The sequence below is a fragment of the Capra hircus genome, chromosome 17, assembly GCF_001704415.2.
Source record: "Capra hircus breed San Clemente chromosome 17, ASM170441v1, whole genome shotgun sequence".
Lineage (NCBI taxonomy): Eukaryota > Metazoa > Chordata > Mammalia > Artiodactyla > Bovidae > Capra > Capra hircus.
The window spans coordinates 8,649,807-8,670,453 of record NC_030824.1 but is presented as its reverse complement, the minus strand read 5'-3'; the positions used below and the strand labels follow the sequence as shown (position 1 = coordinate 8,670,453).

General features: G+C 51.5%; 1 protein-coding gene across 5 annotated transcripts in view; it reads left to right on the top strand.

Annotated features, from left to right (window-relative positions):
• The window catches only part of BICDL1 (BICD family like cargo adaptor 1), a 79,659-nt gene extending 59,138 nt beyond the window's left edge, over nt 1-20,521 (top strand). For 2 of the 5 annotated variants that reach the window (XM_018061145.1, XM_018061142.1), the window contains 6 exons: nt 1,393-1,572; nt 2,191-2,409; nt 3,393-3,536; nt 8,817-8,947; nt 16,386-16,506; nt 19,174-20,521. In XM_018061145.1, coding sequence (XP_017916634.1) covers nt 1,393-1,572; nt 2,191-2,409; nt 3,393-3,536; nt 8,817-8,947; nt 16,386-16,506; nt 19,174-19,335 — 957 coding nt within the window. In that variant the 3' untranslated portion in view covers nt 19,336-20,521. Of the gene's footprint in view, nt 1-1,392; nt 1,573-2,190; nt 2,410-3,392; nt 3,537-8,816; nt 8,948-16,385; nt 16,507-17,264; nt 17,374-19,173 lie in introns of all 5 variants that reach the window. The other 3 variants (XM_018061143.1, XM_018061144.1, XR_001919369.1) reach the window with 2 other exon arrangements.

The window sequence follows — 20,647 nt, the reverse complement described above, 5'->3', positions numbered from 1 at the left end:
TTCACGTTTTCAGCAAAGTACAGTGTGCATATAGTAAAGCATACAGACCTTAGGTGTATAGCCCACTGAAGCTTTTATTGGTACCTGTGTAACCACCGTCCAGGTCAAGACAACCCATTGTCAGCACCCACAGATCTTCCTCCTGCACCCTCCTAGTCAATGCACTGCTTCTACCTCAAAAGCAAACCTCTCTTCTAAACTTTTATCTCAAGTTTTGGAACCTTTTATAAAGAGAATCGTACATTATAAATAGTTTTGTGTCTGGCTTTTGCTGAACATCAGTGTCTGAAAAGTTCACCCCTGTTGTGGCAGAGAGAAGCAGTGTGCTCTTCGGCATTCTTTGTGGCGTGCTGTACAGTATTGCAGGATGTGAACATATCCATTCTGTTTTTATTGGTGTTCAGATTGTTCCCGTGTGTGGCTTTTGTGGATAATACTGCTGTGAACGCCCTGTTTGTCTTTCATGTACATTTTCAGTCATTTATTACTGGGTCTGCACCTACGAGTGGAATACCTGCATCAAAGGATACATGTGAATTTCACTCCCTAGAAACTTGCCGAGCAGTTTTCCAGAGGTGCACTTCATCTTCCATTCCCACCAGCAGTGAAAATCCTAGTTATTTTACGTTGTCATCAAAACCTGATACTATTACTCTGTCACTATTATTTTTCTTAGCCATTCTGGTGAGAGTCTAATGGTGCCTTATTTTGTATGCCTGTAGGTTGTGTGTGCAACCTTTTATTCTGGAGAATTTCAGACAAACTCGGAATAGTGCAGTGACACCCCATGTACCCCACTGTCCAGATCTACACACCATTCATCCCTGGCCAGCCCCACCCTATCTTCATTACATTCACTTGCTCCCCTCTCATTTTTTTTTGAAGTAAATCCCAGAATTTTTGTAATTTCATCTGTAAGTAAAGAATACTTTACAGATAAGAACTTTAAAAAAACATAAACACAGGACTAGTACACCTAGAAAATTCAGCCATATTTCTTTAATATCATCAGCTATCTAGTCAGTATTCAAGTTTTCAGTTATCTTAATATCATAATTGTTTTTCATATTTTTCTTTTGAGGCAAGATACAAATTAAAATGTGCCTGCATGTGGCAGTCAGGTCATATGTCTCTTAAGTCTCTTTAAATCTGTAGGCTCCCCTTTTGTCTTTTCCTTTTTGAAATTTACCTACTGAAGAAGCTGGACTGTTTGTCCTATAGTTTCCCACATCTGGATTTTACCAACCGCATACCCTGAGTGCCATCTAGCTTGCTCCTCCCCACGTGTTTTCCTGTAAATTGGTGGCAGGTTCCAGAAGCATGGTCAGGTTCGGGGTGGGTTTGTCAGCTGGGTATCGGCCCCCTCACCCCCCGTTGCTGTCTCCCCGAAAGCTGCACCAGAGCCAGCTGGAGCTGCAGGAGGTGCGGCTCTCCTACCGGCAGCTGCAGGTGAAGGTGGAGGAGCTGACCGAGGAGAGGAGCCTGCAGAGCTCTGCCGCCACCAGCGCGTCCTTGCTGTCCGAGATAGAACAGAGCATGGAGGCCGAGGAGCTGGAGCAGGAGAGAGAGCAGGTGCTGGCGTGCCCCCGGCCCTCCCGCTCACCCCACGCCTAGGTTGCCGTGGTCTGCACATGTGCGAGCCCCTCGGCCTGCTGGCTGGAGGTGTCCTGAGGCGGCCTTTTAGGAAATGCTTGTTGACTAATCAGCCTCAGAACTCTGGTATTGACAGGGTTCTGGAACATTCATGATTCACCTAATCGGCTTCTTTTCATATTACCTATAACCACTCATTCCCCTAATTATATGGGGACTTCCTCCAAAAGTAACTGACTATATCAAGAAGTACTTTATGTGCAACTGGGAGGGACCTGAGGGCAGAGGATATAAGAACTATGCAGTTGTAGGGGAGAAGGAAATGGCTACCCACTCCAGTGTTCTTGCCTGGAGAATCCCATGGACAGAGGAGCCTGGCAGGCTACAGTCCATAAGGTCGCAGAGTCGGACACAACTGAGCAACTAAGCACACGCAATTGTACGGGGCCCAGAATAACTATATGTTTCTTGGGACAAGTAATTAAAAAAAAAAAAAAACACTTCCTAGAACTAGATTCTTGGATTCGTATACTAGAAACAGACGGCCGCTGGCCATCTTCTCTGGAGCCCCTAACCGAAGTAACTCTTTGCCGGCAGCTGAGACTGCAGCTCTGGGAAGCCTATTGCCAGGTCCGCTATCTCTGCTCGCACCTGCGGGGAAATGACAGCGCTGACTCGGCTGTCTCCACGGACTCCTCGATGGATGAGTCTTCAGAGACATCCTCGGCCAAGGACGTGCCAGCCGGCAGCTTGCGCACTGCCCTGAATGAGCTCAAGAGACTGATCCAGAGCATCGTGGACGGCATGGAGCCCACGGTAAGAGGCCGCACTGAGTGTTCCAGGCTCCACAGGGCCTGGAGGCTAAAACCAAGTCCAGAGGGTGAGGTTGGCCCTGGAACCCAGAACCTAATAAAGTCTACAAGAATGCCTTCTGACCCCTTGTCGGAGCGCACTTCCCACAGGGGAGCAGGCACAGGGTCTGATCAGCCCCCAGAGTCCCGCCCTGCAGGCTCAGGGTGCGGATGAGGCCTCGGGGCCTCAAGTGTGAGCGCTTTCCTGGGAGGCTGTGAACGTAGAAATTTGGATCCTGGTAAAAACTGCAAGTTGTTCTGTTGCCCACTGGTCCTGGTGGTGGCGGTAACCGTGAATAGGCAAACTTAAAAGATCTGAAGCTTCTGCTCAAACGCTAGATGTGAGCACAGAAAGTTGAGACGGTCAACAGCCGGGCCCTTTAGAATTCCAGACGTGGCTCCTCTGGTGCAGAAGAGGAACATTCCCATGGGCAGACGGGCCTTCCAGCTTCGTGTCAGATTTTTGCCAGATTCCCCCTCCATTTACACCCACAGCTCGCAGGCTATTGTTTCTTGACAGGTACCTCCTCCCGCAGGATGGCTGTGTCTCTCTCCCCGTATTGGGTGGAGCTAGGTGAAAGGGTGGCTGTCCTGCCGAGGTGGTTCGTGGGGTGCACTGTGGTGCGGAGGCCAGGCCAGCGGGAGAGCGAGCTGGCGCAGGGAGGCGTGCTCTTGGCGTGCGCAGTTTTCCTTCTCCAAAGCCTGAAACAAAACAAACTTCTAGTTATTGTCTGCACATTGACACTGAGCAAGACAGCCTCTTTTCTCTAACCTTCTGTTTCTTCCTTCTGCTTCTCTTTTTTCCTCCCATCCCCCCTACCTTGCTCTTCCCCAAACTGAACCGTCTCCCTGCTCCCCTCCCATCTTCATCTCTCCCGCTAACCATCTCCCCACTTCCTTCCACTCTCACCGCCTCTCTGCTTGGCTGGCTGACTCTTCCGCTGTCAGAGCGCCCGGAGAATTGACGATGACTCCTTAGAAGAACAGATAAGGCAGACCAGTGAGGATTCGAGAGCCCTGAGGGAACTCATGGAGGGAGAGAGGGGTAAACTGAGGCAAAGCCTGGAAGAGCTGCAGCGGCTGCACAGTCAGGTGAGCACCCCGTCCTCAGCCCAGTGCAGGGTGTGCAGGGGCTCCTGCTCCCTGGGACCCCCGTGAGTCCCCCTCTCCATGTCTCTGAGAAGGGCTCTCTTCTGATGGACAGACCCTCAGGGGTAGTGACCTGAAGCTGAGATGAGCTGGGTGTCTTCAAGAGAAGTCAGTCCTCAGGTTTAGACCACAGTGAAATCGTTAGGAATGAGAATAGCCAAGGGACTTCCCTGGTGGTCCAATTGCTAAGACTGTATGCACCAATGCAAGGGGCCTGGGTTTGCTCCCTGTTCAGGGAAGTAGATCCCTTATGCCACAACTAAAAAGATCCCACCCCAACTAAGATAGCCCTCCATTTCCTCCAGGACTCCCGGCCTTCTACAGAGCGTGAATAACCGGGTGGACTCTGATAGTTAGAGTGCCACAGCTCCCAAGACACATTTAGATGTTTGTCCAGCAGCTTCTGTGCAGGAAGTTTGCGAACCAGGGGACAGTTGATCCCTTGAGGGCCTGAGCTCTCTTTGTCAGTGCTGTCACCTCTGCCAGCCTATTTTTCAGCTTTTGAGGCACTTACCTGCCGCTCTTGCTGTCCCTTCCTGTTTGATCGTGAGCTCATCTCTCGAGAATACTGGAGAAGGACATCTGTATTCTCATCTGAAAAGTTTTAAAGGGCTTAGAAGCGGCCCCACCCAAAAAGGAGCTTCTAGAAGTCTGCCTAGGAGATAGATAGAAGCTCTTCCTTTTGGCTGGAGTCCTGTATGGAGATTCTGTCCCATTTGCGGGGGACACCAGACAGGTACCCCTTTAAACCCCGCCCCCTTCTTCCCTTGTCCAAAGCTAGTCCTCCCTTCCTGCTACAGGAAGAGGTTGCTGAAAGATGGAATTTAAGCCGGACTTTCACTTCATTCAGTATTTCTTAAATGTAAAGAAACTTGTAGAAACAAACTTTTGCCTTCAGGTTGTACCCATTAGACATCCTGGTATTATTCTATTGGAAGATACTGGGAGACAAGCCATCACTGCTCTCTTCTTTTTGTGAGTGACCAGATAAGAAGGGCAGAAGGATGCTACTGAAAGGTGTATCTTGTTTCTGACCAAGCCCTGGGGAGTAGGTTTGGGCAGCCAGAAACACTCTTGTGCCTAAAACCTAAAACCCTCTGGTGGTCATTTATTTGGCCAGAGGGTTTGGCAGCAGGAGGGATCATACCTTCCAAACGGGAAGAATAAAATGCAAAAGAAAGTGGGCCTTAAAGTTATTTGGATTAATAAAAGCCACTTTGTTGCTTCTAGAGGCCCAAGAGGGCCTTATTTGACCCAGAAACATAAGGGAGAGGTTGCTGAGAGTCTACTGTGGAACAGTTAATATTAATACCAGAGAATTTTCCTTAAAATTTCAACTGAGAACTGATTTAGGTCAATTCCTATGGATTCCCTTTCAAAAAAAAAAAAAACCCATCAAGCAGATGGTTACATTCAGTCTCACATAAGATACAGAGTTGGGCCTCTGCCAGGGCTCCTCGGGCCTCACAGGCTCAGTCAGAGCCGCAGACCTCTCAGCCAAGGTGCGTCATCCAGGAGCGTCCCTTGGGAGGAACACCGAATCCCAGGGCAGTGGGTGACACAGGGGGAGTTGCCAGGGCCATGGAAATGGCAGCTGTCAGAGCAGGCAGGGGTGCCTCCTGCAGTTAGCTCAGCACGTGCCTGTGCCCCAAGACCCTGAGAGGCAGGTGGATGTAAGATGAGGGGAGTCAGACCAACTTCGTACCCTTTGGAGAGCCCGGCTCAGACAGGTGACATGGGACTGAGGTCTGACCTCACCAACGGATGGTCCCACCTCCACTCCCACTGTTTTCCTGCCTGGGTGTTCTCTTCTCTCCTGGAAATGAGGCCAGAGGTAAAAGGTGTATGGGACCTTGATGGTGAAGTGCCCACAGTTCCCCACCCCTCAGAAGCCTACCCAAATTCTAAAAAGAGAGCCCAGGTTTAATTAATCATCACCTGTTTGAGGCAAAGCCCCATAGCCAGACCTGCAGACTTGCTCCTGCCCTCGCTGGCTGTGCCCGGTCCCCTCTGCCCCATCCCTGCAGCTCCCCAGGGAGGGCTGGCCATGGGGTCTGGAACTACTGCCCGGAGGCAGGAGGACCTGCCGGGCAACATGACAAGTAGTTCTCCCAGGCAGTACACCAGGTCCTGGGAGGCACCGTAAGAGAACCATCCCACCCCATCATTTGGCTCCTTTATGCTTGACTGAAGTACATTCCAGTTACTCCAGGGACGTGAACAGTCAGGGGAGCGTGAACCTGGAGTAGCTGAGGCTCTCACTGATTAGGTCTGGGTGCCCCGTCTGAAATCTCAGCACGTTCTGTCTCCTCCATCCTCCCAGCCACTGTCCCCCTCAGAACTTCATTCTTTCACACCTTGCCTTTGGTCATCACTGCCCCAGCCACTCACCCTTCAGATGGTCTAGAGTGATGATCTGAAGCACGACTTGAAGGTGGGACACCCCTTGCAATATTCTCAAACCGTCATGGCCCCATGGTCTGGCTGCGTCCCACCGTCCAGCCTCTGCTCCTATTGTTTCTTTTTTACCACCTCTGCTTTAGCAGAATTAAACGTAGGTTCCAGATGGGCATGGCCGGGCTGCCCTTGCATTCCCACAGCTGGGTCTTTTCTCCCAGTCTTTCTCTGTTCCTGGAAGACCCCTGCACACACAGCCCTCCTCATCCTTCAAGTTCCTGATCAGGTTTCACTTCCTCCTTGAAACGCGCCTGCCTCCCTTGCTCAGGGAGCCCGCGGCCCTGCTTTGTCATGGTTACCCTCCCTTCTCCTTCCCCGTCCAGCCCTAGTGGGCCACCTGCATGGATAGGCTCCAGGGCAGGCACGCCTCTCCGTCTTCTCTTGAAGTGTCTAGTGCTTGCAGCGCCTTACCTAGAGCAGGCACTCAAATGATTGTCAGCCCTGGATGTATGACCTCAGGATGTTTCCTTTGAAGCTGTTCAATTTCAAGGACACCCACCTTAATGGGGAAGAGTGGATTTAGGGGTGGCTGTAACCTAAGCCAGCAGATAAACCAGCCGTTAACTGGAAGGTCCTCCATGGCGGGGAGAGAAGGGGTGGTGCTTACACTCTGAGCTGGGCCCTTGATGTTATTTATTTCATTTGATCCTCCCAACAACCTGATGGCGGGGAATAGTTCCTTTTATTCCTGCTTTTTATCAAATTCACGTGCAACTCAGGGTAAATCCTTTGTCACTCCTAAACTGGCAGTCTCTACCTTGGTCAGGTTTTCCAGGCCACAGCAAAAAGTTCTTATAGAGTTTTATCTGGAGACTATGACATGTTGGCATTTCCTGCCTAGCATGTAGTTTTATCTGTTGCCATCTCAGCTGGCAGAACACCTGGTTGGCTCGAGGCCATGTCAGGGCTCGTTTGGTCTGAGGAGGGCTGGCTGTCTCTGCCAGGTGCTTTCTGGGTCTTGGGTTCTGGCTCACCAGGCTGCAGAACCTGCTAAGAATAGGGTGAGGCTGGGCTTCTCACCTGATGCCTTGTCTGCCTCAGAGCTCACTGCACCTGCACGCCCTGGCCTCTGCGGATGCCCAGCACCCTGAGGCTCATCACTGGAGCTGTCCCCATCATGGACGCACAGAGCGCCAGGCCCTGATATTCCCTCCCACGCACCTGAGAGTGCAAAGTCCACTGCATATAGTGACAAGTTGTCCCATATCCCTCATCACTGGTGTGTGTCCTCTGATTTGCTCCTGAGTGGCTGCTACCCTGGGGGGTTGGCACCTCTATCGTCTCAGCTTATAGAGCCCAAGGTATCTCAAGAGAAGCTTGATCTTCAGCCTTAGTCCTGGGGCCTTTGCTCAGCTTCACTGTCAAGGTGATCAGATCTAGGCCTCAAAGGGCAGAAAGGTGATGTCTTTGCCTTTGTGGGAGGGACAGATCCGCATAGATGGATCCTTCTTTGGAAAAATGTCAAAGGCATGTGTAATAGTTAATAAGAGGGCAGGGTCAGGCGTCCTGACTCCAGTCTGATTCTGTCGACTGTGAGAAGGAGGGTTCCCCACCTTCCATTCATTCAACAAATGTTTATTAAAAGCTCTACCAGCCACGGTTTCTGGTTGCAGACAACTGAAACTCACTCTGCTTAACTTGAGCAGAAAAATAATATACTGGAATTAAATCTGAAGCGTCACAGAATCAATAGGCAGGCTGGAGAACTGAGCTCCAAAACAGGAAGGAGCCATGGGAAGTGGGGTGACAAAAACATGTGCTGTCCTTGCAGTAATCTCCCACTGGCCAGGGGCTTTGCTGAACCCCGGAGAGCTGCAGCCCCAGGTAGGGGCCCAGGTACCTAGGAAAGGTCTCTTCCTTTGGCTTCCTTAGTGGATGGGCATGCTCTGCCTCCTGCCAAGGCTCATGCAACTAGGGATGCCCCAGATGGGAAGGAATTCTGGGTGCTTGACCAGCCCCCAAATGACAACCGTCCACTGCACAGGCACTTGGGGATTAAGCATTGTTTCTGGTCAGGCTCTGAGACACACAGATGGATAGGACATGCTTCTCACCATGGCAGAGCACAAGGTGTGCGAGAGGTCACTGTGTGCAGAGGGTGGGATGAACTCTGGTCACCGAGGGAGTCACCAGGAGGGGCACCTCACCACCGAAGGTTGACTCCCTGTGAGTGGACTCTGATGCCATTCACAGAGGCATGGACCATACAGAAGGTAAGAGGCTTGAAGTGAAAGGTGACGATGTTGTTTTTCTACCTATATTCCCTGTGGCCTTGACCTGGGGAGCCGAAGGAAGAAGATGGGAAAGCCAGGCTGCGTCTAGTGCTGTCACAGAAACGGGAACCAGGTTCCAGGCTCTGGGGCCAGCCAGGGCCCATGTGGGGCACAGGGCAGTGTCCACGTCGAGTGGAAGATGACTGGAAACAAAACTCGAGTCCTTATCCCCCTAAATGTGTTCCAGGGCCCTGGTGCGCACGTGGCCTTCACTCAGCAGCTCCCAGAGAGTGCCTGCAGGTGAAGGAGGTGCCGTGGTGTGCGCAGGGGGACCAGGCCCCGGCTGCAGCTCAGGACTGAGCGCCCCCATCCACCGAGCTCCAGCCTCGTGTGTGGGCCCCTCCCTCCTGGAGCAGGGGGCAGCGGGAAGTCACCAGCGTGCCCCCAACACAGGCCCTGAGCCCGCCTGGGGCTATTCTCTTCTCCCTCGGGAGGGAGACACCCCAGGCCGGCAGCAGTGGTGCGCGTGTTCATCCCCTCTATCTCCCATTAGGTGACACTGCTGAGCGTGGAGATGACTGCCCTGAAGGAGGAGAGAGACCGACTCAGAGTGACATCTGAGGACAAGGAGCCAGAGGAGCGGCTTCAGAAGGCCATCAGGGACCGAGACGAGGCCATTGCAAAGTGAGTAGGCACGACTTGTTTAACTGCAGGCATTAGTAACACGAGAATGTGCTCAGTCTCAGGTGTTAAATCGAACAGAAGAACATAAAACTCAAAGAGTTTCCCTGCTACTCGGGAATTTCTCACTCCCCATCCCATTCTTCTTCCCAGACAGACACTACTGTTAAAAGTCGGGTATGCATTTTTTGCAGATTTTTTACATATGTGTATGCAGGTATATATGCAATACAGTTTTTTTGGACTTTTTAAAAAATCAGTGAGATGATGCTCTCTACATGGGTTTTTTTGTTTGTTTTCACTTATATCTCAGCATTCCAGTTTCATTATGTGTGCTCAGTTGCTTCAGTCTCGTACGACTCTTTTCAACCCCATAGACTGTAGCCCACCAGGCTCCTCTGTCCATGGAATGCTCCAGGCAAAAATACTGGAGTGGGCCAATCTCATTTTATACACACACACACACACACACACACACACAATTTTTGTTGTTTTTGTTTTACTCTTCATCATAGACATTTTCAAGCATAAACGAAAGTAGGAAACATAAGACGAATTCCGACCTCCCTCCCTCTCAGTCTCAGCACTGATGAACAGCATGGCCAGTGTGGCTTCATCTGTAGCCATCCATTTCCTCCCCCTCCCCTTCTGGGCCATGTTAAGGTGGATGGCGAGACATATCATCTCATCTGCAAACGTTTTCACAGAAATCTCGATCAGAGAAAGACTCTTTATTGTAAAACACACGCCAGAAATATCACCACGAAAAAACTTCAATTTCTTAATATCATCTAGTATCCAATGTTCAAATTTCCCCAGTTGTCCCTTATCATAAATGTCTTTTCATACTCAATAAGAATCAGACACCAAAGTCCACCATACTCTGTTAAGTTGTTATGTCCCAAAAGGTTGTAACTCTTCCCATTTTTTTTTTTCGATTTGCGTTTATTGAAGAAACTGGCTGTTTTTAATTCATAGTTTTCCTACATTCTGAGTTTGACTGCATCCCCAGAGTGTCACTGAACATTTTTCTTTGTATTTATTAATTTCTAGTAAACTGGGTCATTTTTAAATGATGTTTTGGGCTTTCTCTGGCAGAGAAGAAATGCATAAACACATTCTCGTACATTCAAAATATTTGGCAGTACAAAGGCAAAGACCATATTTATTTCCCATCCTCCTGAAAATTATCTTTAACACACATTCAATCTGTCCTGTTTATTGAGTCTAAGGAGATAAAGGGTACTAAAGTACCAAAATTGCGTCTGCTTTGCAGGCTTTATAACACATTAATAACAACATTTGTGCATCACTTTACTGCTTACAAAGCATCCGTTAATCCTCCTAGCCGCAGCAAGAAGTAGAGCTTTTTAATCCCAATTTTACAAATGAGGGCGCTTCCCCAGCATCACAGCCAGTGCTGATCACTGGCCTTCACGTCAGTCTCAGGCTCCTTTCCCCTTACCTCAGGGCTACTTGTCAGAAAGCTAAAAGGAGCTTATTTAAAAGAATTTGTAAATAGATACTATTTGACTTTTTTAAGAAGTAATACGACATTTTAATTTCTGACTTTAAAATTCCCCACATCTTCCCCTTTTCATTTTCATATACCATTGTCCCCTCCCTTCTGTTCTCTTCAGTCATTTCCATCACTTCCATTTTGGTTTTACTTTTGGGTCCCCTCTTCTGTCTGGTCAGAATCTCCTATCAAGTTGTCTTTCAATTTCCAGTTCATTTTGGAATTATTCTCGGTGAGGATCACAAACCTACACTATCTTTGCCATTCCTGATGATTGTAGTTCAGCTCAGTCATGTCCGACTCTTTGCGACCCCAAGAACTGCAGCACACCAGCCCTCCCTGTCCATCACCAACTCCCAGAGTTCACTCAAACTCACGTCCATCCAGTCGGTGATGCCATCCAACCATCTCATCCTCTGTCGTCCCCTTCTCCTCCCGCCCTCAATCTTTTCCAGCATCAGGGTCTTTTCTAGTGAGTCAGTTCTTCACATCAGGTGGCCAAAGTATTGGGAGTTTCAGCTTCAGCATCAGTCTTTCCAATGAATATTCAGGACTGATTTCCTTTAGGATGGACTGGTTGGATCTCCTTGCAGTCCAAGGGACTCTCAAGAGTCTTCTCCAATGGATGTACTTACTGAATACTTGAATTTTTGTTCAGTTGCTCAGTGGTGTCTGACTCTTTGCAACCCATGGACTGCAGCACGCCAGGCTTCCCTGTCCATCACCATCTCCCAGAGTTTGCTCAAACTCATGTCCATCAAATCGGTGATGCCATCCAACCATCTCATTCTTTGTCGTCCCCTTCTCCTGCCCTCAGTCTTTCCCAGCATCAGGGTCTTTTCCAATGAGGCAGCTCTTCACATCAGGTGGCCAAAGTATTGGAGCTTCAGCATCAGTCCTTCCAAGGAATATTCAGGATTGATTCCCTTTAGGATTGACTGGTTTGATCTCCTTGCAGTCCAAGGGACTCTCAAGGGTCTTCTCCAAAAGTACAGTTCAAAAGCATCAATTCTTCGGCACTCAGCTTTCTTCACAGTCCAACTCTCACATCCATACCTAACCACAGGAAAAACCACAGCCTTGACTAGACGGACCTTTGTTAGCAAAGTAATGTCTCTGCTTTTGAATATGCTATCTAGGTTGCTCATAACTTTCCTTCCAAAGAGTAAGCGCCTTTTAATTTCATGGCTGCAGTCACCATCTACAGTGATTTTGGAACCCCAAAAAATACCACTGTTTCCACTATTTCCCCATCTGTTTCCCATGAAGTGATGGGACCAGATGGAAAAACCATAGCTTTGATTATATAGACCTTTGTCAGCAAAGGAATGTCTCTGCTTTTTAATATGCTGTCTAGGTTTGTCATAGCTTTTCTTCCAAGGAGCAAGAGTCTTTTAATTTCATGACTTCAGTCACCGTCTGCAGTGATTTTAGAGCCCAAGAAAATTAAGTCTGTCACTGTTTCCATTGTTTCCCCAACTATTTGCCATGAAATGATGGGACCGGATGCCATAATCTTTGGTTTTTGAATGTTGAGTTTTAAGCCAGCTTTTTCACACTTCTCTCTCACCTCATCAAGAGGCTCTTTAGTTCCTCTTCACTTTCTGCCATAAGGATGGTGTCATCAGCATATCCGAGGTTATTGATATTTCTCCCAGCAATCTTGATTCCAGCTCATGCTTCATCCAGCCCAGCATTTCTCATGATGTACTCTGCATATAAGTTAAATAAGCAGGGTGACAATATACAGCCTTGATGTACTCCTTTCTTAATTTGGAACCAGTCCATGTCCGGTTCTAACTGTTGCTTCTTGACCTGCATACAGGTTTCACAGGAGGCAGGTAAGGTGGCCTGGTATTCCCATCTCTTGAAGAATTTTCCACAGGTTGCTGCTATTCATACAGTCAAAGGCTTTAGTGTAGTCAATGAAGCAGAAGTAGATGTTTTTCTGGAACCCCTTGCTTTCTCTGTGATCCAACGGATGTTGGCAATTTGATCTCTGGTTCCTCTGCCTTTTCTAAATCCAGCTTGAACACCTGGAAGTTCATGGTTCATGTACTGTTGAAGCCTGGCTTGGAGAATTTTGAGCATCATTTTGCTAGTGTGTGAGATGAGCACAATTGTATGGGGTAGTTTGAACATTCTTTGGCATTGCCTTTTTGGGGGATTGGAATGAAAACTGACCTTTTCCAGTCCTATGGCCAATGCTGCATTTTCCAAATTTGCTGGCGTATTGAGTGCAGCACTTTGACAGCATCATCATTTAGGATTTGAAATAGCTCAACTGGAATTCCATTACCTCCACTAGCTTTGTTCATAGTGATGCTTCCTAAGGCCCACTTGACTTCGCACTCCAAGATGTCTGGCTCTAGGTGAGTGATCACACTATCCTGATTATCTGCGTCATTAAGATCTTTTTTGCATAGTTCTTCTTTGTATTCTTCCCACCTCTTCTTAATATCTTCTGCTTCTGTTAGGTCCATACCATTTCTGTCCATTGTGCCAGCCTTTGCATAAAATGTTCCCTTGGTGTCTTTAATTTTCTTGAACCGATCTCTAGTCTTTCCCACTCTATTAATTTCCTCTATTTCTTTGTATTGTTCACTTAGGAAGGCTTTCTTTATCTCTCCTTGCTGTTCTTTGGAAGTCTGCATTTGGATGGGTTTATCTTTCCTTTTCTCCTTTGCCTTTCGCTTTTTTCTCAGCTATTTGCAAGGCCTCCTCAGACAACCAGTTTGCCTTTTTGCATTTCTTCTTCTTGGGGATGGTTTTGATCACCACCTTCTATATAACATTATGAACCTCTGTCCATAGTTCTTCAGGCCCTCTGTCTATCAGATCTAATCCCTTGAACCTGTTTGTCACTTCCACTGTAAGGGACTTGATTTAGGTTGTACCTTAATGGCACAGGGGTTTTCCCTATTTTTTTCAATTTAAGTCTGAATTTTGCAATAAGGAGTTCATGATCTGAGCCACAGTCAGCCCCTGGTCTTGTTTTTCTGACTGTATAGTTTCTCCATCTTTGACTGCACAGAACATAATCAGTCTGATTTCGGTATTGACCATCTGGTGATATCCATATGTAGCGTTGTCTCTTGTGTTGTTGAATAGCAGTGTGGTATTTTGGAGTGAGACCATACTATTACGAATAACAAAGGGTGAAATTGTGTCAAACAATTAGGGAGTAAAATGGTAAAATTAGGGTGCTAGCTGTGGAAACCCAGTAAGTTAGAAGCAGAGTCTGGTTTGTCAGCTTCTCTCAGCTGGAGAAGCAACAGAGCTGGCCATCAGGCTCTGACCACCCTCTGTCATCTGCGCAGGAGGTGAGGGATACAGCCAGAGAAAGTGCCAGGGTGTAGGAGAGCAGAAGAAACAAGTTGTCCCGTCCCCTCCATTAAAATGAGTGTGCCTAGCTCCAACACCCGGGTGACAGGAAGTTACAAGTCTCTGTGGAACCTTGAAATGCATGCCCTTGCCTGCTGCCCACGGAGGCCAAGTCAGCCTCCTGGGGTCTGACTGATCAGATTTGTGAGTTCTCCCTCCTGAGTAGGAAGGGTTTTGGAGTGAGGACCTGTCCTTCCTAGCCCTGCCCTTAGAGTGTTAGATCACTCCAGGAGGGTTCTTTTTCTGTCCCTCACAAATGAAATTCTCGGTATACAGAATTCAGACGAGACCTAAGGAATCATTGAAATGTGGGACAACCATACATTTGTGTAGGGCCGAGAATCCCAGAGACAGGGGAGCCTGGTGGGCTGCCGTCTATGGGGTCGCACAGAGTTGGACACGACTGGAGTGACTTAGCAGCAGCAGTAAGAGTTTTGTATCTGTCATCTCTTATCTTGGCTGCATTTTAGAATCTTCCCTGCCCCCAACCCCAGGGCCCTATCCAGAACAATTCTTCAGTCTGAAACTTCAGTCTGGGTTTGGGGCAGCTCCCACCCCATGATTCTAATATGCAATAAGGGTGAGACTCGACCCCAAGAAGAATAACTTCCCTCTCTTCACTGGACAGCAAAAACCTTAAGGTGTTCAGAAAAGTTAACAATTTTATCTCCTTTCAGGTGAAAGGTCCTCAGTGAAAAGAAATCCCGGGCTGGCATCTGCCTTACACAGCCAGAGGGCTCAGTTGCTATTGGTTTCATTTATACAAGGAATTCGCCTAACCCTTTGAAATATTCCTTTTTAAAACTGATTAATGTATTGATCAGGGGCTTCTACAGCTTTGTTTTCCTTGTTTTGTGCTTTCTCATGAATGATAAGCTCCAAAGATGCCCTAGTGAGCAAACGTTCCGAGGGTGCCGTCCCAGGCTGTGACTGACACCTAGGCCCCCAAGGTGGGCCCAGCTCGAGGGCTTTCCGCAGGCCGCATCTGTCGCTGGACCTGTGCCCCTCCGGCAGCGGCGTTAGTCAGCACATTCCGGGGTCTTCAGGCTGCTCCTGGCGCCACCTGCCGGGAGACGCCTGTAAGCTCAGGAGGATTCCCTGCCGCGGGGCGCCGGGGGTTTGCGCTGACTTTCCAGGACCGTGGGGTGGGCCCTCCTGGCGTCCGTGACAACCGGCGCCCGGCAAGTATTTCTGCCTTCGCGACCAGCCAATGGCAGCGGCCGTCACGGGAGCAGCTTGCGGCACTTGAGACCCCGGCGCTCATTGGCCAGGCTCGGCTCCTGTCCAGGCAGCCGCAGTGCGGGTGGGCGGCCCCGCTGTGATCGGATCCGCTCTAAGCGGCCTGGAGAGTCCGGGATGGGTGGACGGGGCTCCGGCCTGGAGCCTCAGGGTGTCGAGGGAGGTGACCAACTGCTCGGTGGACTTGAGGCCACAGAGGAAGTGCTGGTCGCGGGGTAGCCCGAACGGTTCACCCCTACTGCCTTCTGGTCGAGCTTGGCTTTGACGGGGCCTGGGCAGCCTCTGAGGGTGGGTCCTCACAAGGCCATGCATATTGGTCTATGGCCCTGGGTGATGAGAGCCCTTTTAATGTGAAAGGTATCAGTCCCTGAAGGACTAAATACTCATTTGGCAGCTGGACAACCACTGCCACCTTATAGAAGGTGCCCAGCTAAGGCTCTGCCACTTTATTCCCATTACCTGGCATCCCTGCAAAGTTACCTTTTGCATTGAACCACCATGGTTTAGGAATGCTGGGGAAAGTGAACAAAGTATGTAAAACACATCAAAATGTGCAAATACAAAATGCAGAAGTGTGGGAGCAATTACTCATCAATGGTCATCATCCCGAGAGAACCAAGTAGACATTTTTGAGTGTGACCTTCAAATATACACCGGCAGGTTTTCTTGTACAAAGCTAGTATCACACGTGACCTTGTCTCTTGGTTCTTTTTTACACTCAGCATAAATCACGAGTGTTTCCCCACTGTCAGTAAATATCCAACATCGTGGTTGTTGCTGGGAGGTGACTATATTCCATCACATAATACGCCACGGGTTCCCTAATTGTTGGCTACAGTGATGGGCTGAGCTGTGCAGCACTGTGTGGCTGCCAGTGCACACACCCTCAAAAGAGCGGGTTGCTAGTGGAAAGGAGGCACCAATGGGTTAAGTCCAACTTCCATGGGGACTGGTCTTTGGGGGAAAGATGAAGGCAGCAGCCCCTTAGTGCTATAAGAGGTCTTTGATCTCTGGGTTCCAGTCCTGATTTAAGTACCCTTCTCTCTTAATCACTTTAAGATAGCGGTCAGATAATCCTTTCACCTACAGCTTGTTTATGAAAGTTGAGAAAATGTGTATGAAAGCATGTTACACAATTTTCCAGGCCTCTAGAAGTAACACTGCAGTTACAGTTACTGTTTGTTGTGAGTCTGGGGTCAGAGACTGTTTCCTTATCCCATGGACGCCGGGTGCCCCAGGCAGAGGACCTGATGCTCTGGCACAGGGTGTCGGCGCTCACCCCAGCTTGTGTGTTTCCAGGAAGAACGCTGTGGAGCTGGAACTCGCCAAGTGCAAGATGGACATGATGTCTCTCAACAGCCAGCTGCTGGATGCCATTCAGCAAAAACTGAGCCTCTCGCAGCAGCTTGAGGCTTGGCAGGTAAAGGAGTCTGTGAACCCAGGCTGAGTGTAAGGATGGGTTTGTTACTGGAGGGTCCCGTGTGTGCAGGTGAGCAGTGATCCGTCTTCACTGGGTGAGAGTCGGGGTTCCAGGCCCCAGGCCCTGAGTGCCTGGAGGAAGCTGCTCTCAAGAGCGAGGAACCCGGCTGTGCCGACCTCCAGGCTTGAACAGGGGCCTCCTTCAGCCGCTTGCTTTGGCTTTGTTGAAATTAGCCCTAAAAGATACTGCTGTCAACACTGAGGGCCCAGGAAGCCCTGCATGACTGACTGGAAATTCATTACTGGATGCATGTCTTTCAGGCACCCTTGGGTTGTTACTGGCCGCTGCTCTTCCCTTTCTCAGAGGCCAGCTTCCTTCTTCCACACAGCACCATCCTGGTGCAGGTCTGGGGAAAGTGAGTCAGCGTGTCTGTCTCTAGCACCACGGGTGTCAGGGTCCAGTCAGCCTGCCCTGTCCCAGGCCCCGACGCGCTCCCCACTGGGCCAGGGCCACGACTTGCTTTTTGTTAATGAGATTACGGAAGTACAATTTCAGGATATGGGTGTAACCATTCATGTTTCTCCCCAAGAAATCCTAACTGGACAGATGAAAAGGCCCCTGCAGCTTTCCCAGGCAGGGCCCTGCCCGGCTGGCTGCAGGCACGCCGGGGTCCCCCCACCGCAAGAGCTGCTCCCTGCCTCCCAGCGCACCGTGTCCTGGCTCACTGCGTCTGTTCTTCTCTTTTTTCTCGGCTACAGTTTGCTTCCTCAGGGCTTTTTACTATCTGGCTCCTTTGGTTTCTGATCTAGTGGCCTTTCTCAGTTCCCGTATCAACAGCTTTAGTTGTACACCCCTCCTGCCTTTGAGGTGAGCTCAAGCCCTCATCCCCTCCCCTCCCCTCTCCCGCCATCACGGTCCCGCCCCGCCGCCTCCCTTGTGGTCACCATGTCGTGTCGGTGCCAGCGTCCTCTCGCCCAGTGTGCCATGCCATCGCGCCCTGGCCTCCCCTCCCTCCACCGGCGCGTCCGTGAGCACGAGCGCAGCAGCACGTGGCCCGGGCCTGACAGGCTGACGCTGGTTTCTTGGTTCCACCTCCTCAACAAGTGGGCTGTTTTATAGACGTGACCTAGCATGGAGTTACTAGCATCTTGTGTGTGTGTCAAGTTTTGACGTGATAGATTTTGTGGAATTCCTTTGCTGAATCTTACAGTCTAAAAAAATGCAGTTTGCAGTGTACCAGAAAAAACACTGGCAGCTTTGAAAGGGTTTATCTCTGAAGGACCCTGTGACATTCCTAAAGTTGCATTTAATGTAGATCTTATGGCAGCATCCCAAGAACAGAGCACTGGGCCGAGGATTTGACACTGGGACCTTCAAAGTGAGGACCGTGGCACTTGACGAGGAGTGGGTGTAGGAGGGAAGCTGTATGTGAAGAAAGAAGGGGCGGGGAGGAAGGTAGGAGAGCAGGCCGTGAGCAAGGGGTCTGCCCGCCGCCACCTGGTGACACGCTCAGGAAACTTGCAGAGACGTCTGAGTGACCGCGAGCTTGGGTGAGTGTGTGGGAGGTGATGGACAAGCTGGTCAGCCAGCGGCCCCGCCGGCCCACTTCCTGTGCTCACCAAGGGACCGGCTGCTCCAGCCTCAGGAACGACCGCCCCTCGGCCTCCGCGTGTGTGCCCGCAGATGCGGCAGCTGACTCGCTCCAGCGTTCAGCCCGCGGCTTGGTCTTCTCACTAGGACATCCCAGAGCCCACCCCCCCGGCTTTAGGGTAAAGCAGCCGGGCAGATGCTTGTGTTTCTGGCTGACGTTACTAGACTGGGCTGCTTGTTTCTAAACCAGAACTTTTCATGGTCTGTTAGCGGCTCTGTCCTGCACAGACTCAGTCCAGAGAGAGCAGAGCTGCTCTGTCCAGCAGCTGCCGTGCGGTAAGAGCTGGTTCTGTGAGGCGAAGTCTGGGTGGAGGGAACATCTCCTCTGTAGTTAGCTCGCCGTAGGGAGAGGTGTGGCGGCCTCACTGAGGAAGTGCTGAGGCTGGAGCACAAGCCTTGAACGTGGCGACGCCCCAGCCTCCACCAAACGGGCCCATCCGTGGGGGCCGAGCGTGGATGGTGGTCGGCAAGGACACACCAGGGAGCCTCGATCTTGCACGCGGGCCTGCCAGGGGCGCATGGGCGCCAGCAGCTCGGGCTGGCAGGAGTCTGAAGGGGGCGGAGGGGCAAGAAAAGCCCCAAGGCCAGGCTGTGAGGCTGGAGGGCTGGTGGTGGCCGAGGCCACCCTGGGGCTGCGGGAGGGGGACCAGGTGAGAGAGGAGCACTTGGCCCCGAGACACACAGGAAGCAGGGTCGAGGGGGCTGCCCGCAGGCTGAGCAGGGCTGGGGGTGACGGCCAGGCACCAGCGACGGCCGCTCCCGGGGCCACGGGCCACAGGGACACAGCTGGTCCCGGGTGGCCCTGGAGTGACACTGCGCAGCCAGCCAGGCCCTGGGAGGCCGGGAGGGTGGGCTGCGCAGCCACGCGGTGCTTCTTGGTCTCGAGTCAGGGCAGCCGTGGCTGTAGCTGCTCGCTCACGTCCCCGCCATCCTCTCCTCTCGTGCTGCCCCGCTCCACCGCCTCCCCAGCCTGTCCCGCGCCGGGTCAGCATCCTCACCCCACCCGTCTGCCCGCAGGATGACATGCACAGGGTCATTGACCGGCAGCTGATGGACACGCACCTGAAGGAACGCAGCCGGCCTCCCGCCACCCTCTCCCGGGCCCCGGGCCTGGGGCGTGGGGACGAGCCCAGCACCACCGAAGGCAAACGGCTCTTCTCGTTCTTCAGGAAGATTTAAACTGGGAGGAGTCAGGCCAGCGAGGACGGGCACGCTGACACCGACTCAAATGGGGGCGTGGGCCGGGGCCCAGGGCAGCACGTGTGCCCGCCGCGCTGGGCCGGGCTCAGTGGCCGCACTGCCCACTTGACCAGGGGCCGCGTCCTCTAGAGGCCCCGCCGCCTCTGAAGGCGGCTCTCACCGGGGTGGCCCGAGCCATGTCCCCACTGCCGGGCCCGTCCTGGGGTCCGCTGCCGCGGGGCGGGGCTCAGGCTTTCAGAGTGGCTGTCGTGCCCGGCTCCAGGCACCGCTGCCCTTCTGCTCTGGATCGGGGAGAGAAGCGGAGGCCCACTCTGCGTGCCCCTGAGGCCCCGGCTGCCCACCACGGGGGCCTCGTCCTGCTGGGCACCAGGCCCGGGCCTGGACCCCGTCCTCCCACAGCCCCGGCCCAGGAGGCAGCCCCTCACCTGCGTGCATGCACCCCCGGGCCCGGAGCCCTGGCCTGTGGGCCTGACAGCTGGCTCTTCTGGCCACAGCGGGCCCAGCCACGGCTAAGGCCGTCCCCAGCCTCAGAGGAAGCAAGGCCTGCCTCCCTGCGCGTTGCTGCAGGCCTTCCTCCTCGGCAGGGCGCTCTGCGGGCTCAGCCCTCTCCCCTTCCTGGTGCCGGGCAGAAGGCAGAGCTCCAGCCCCCGGCCCCCCGCATACCTAAGTTCTTGGCTCCGCCGAGCACGTCCAGGCCACAGGACGGCTCCAAAGGGGTCTGCGCTCAGCCACGCCGCCAGGCAGCGTTGGCTCCACAGGGTGGATGCCTCAAGAAACTGCCCACCAGGCCCACGGAAGGTCACCCCAGCGACCTCCGACTCCTGCTAGTCCTCAGCAACCGCTTCACCTTCTCTGCTGAGGCCCCGACTCGGACTCAGAGGCACCGGGCTGAGGCCGCCCTCAAGCTGCTTTACAAGGATCATCTCCGTCCCTCACGGGGAAAGCACAGCAGGGATGAGTGGAAAGAATGTACCTACAGATATGTACAGACACAGTGCTGTACAGACACAGTGCTGTAATTTTGTATGTAGCAACCATGTAAATACATGTATGGATTTTATAATATACATATTATATATGAATCTATAAAGGCATATTTTTAGAAAAACAGCACACCACTGCTTCTTTTGAAAATAGTCTAAGAATAAAATGAATTTCTACAGAGCTTCCTGCCTCAGTCACTGGGTACCTGGGGCAGTGTCTGGGCAGAAGGCAGAGTACAGTTTCGATCCACTGGCTGGTTATGCAAAGGCAGAGTCCCCCACGCCCCTGGGAGGTCACCTCATGCATT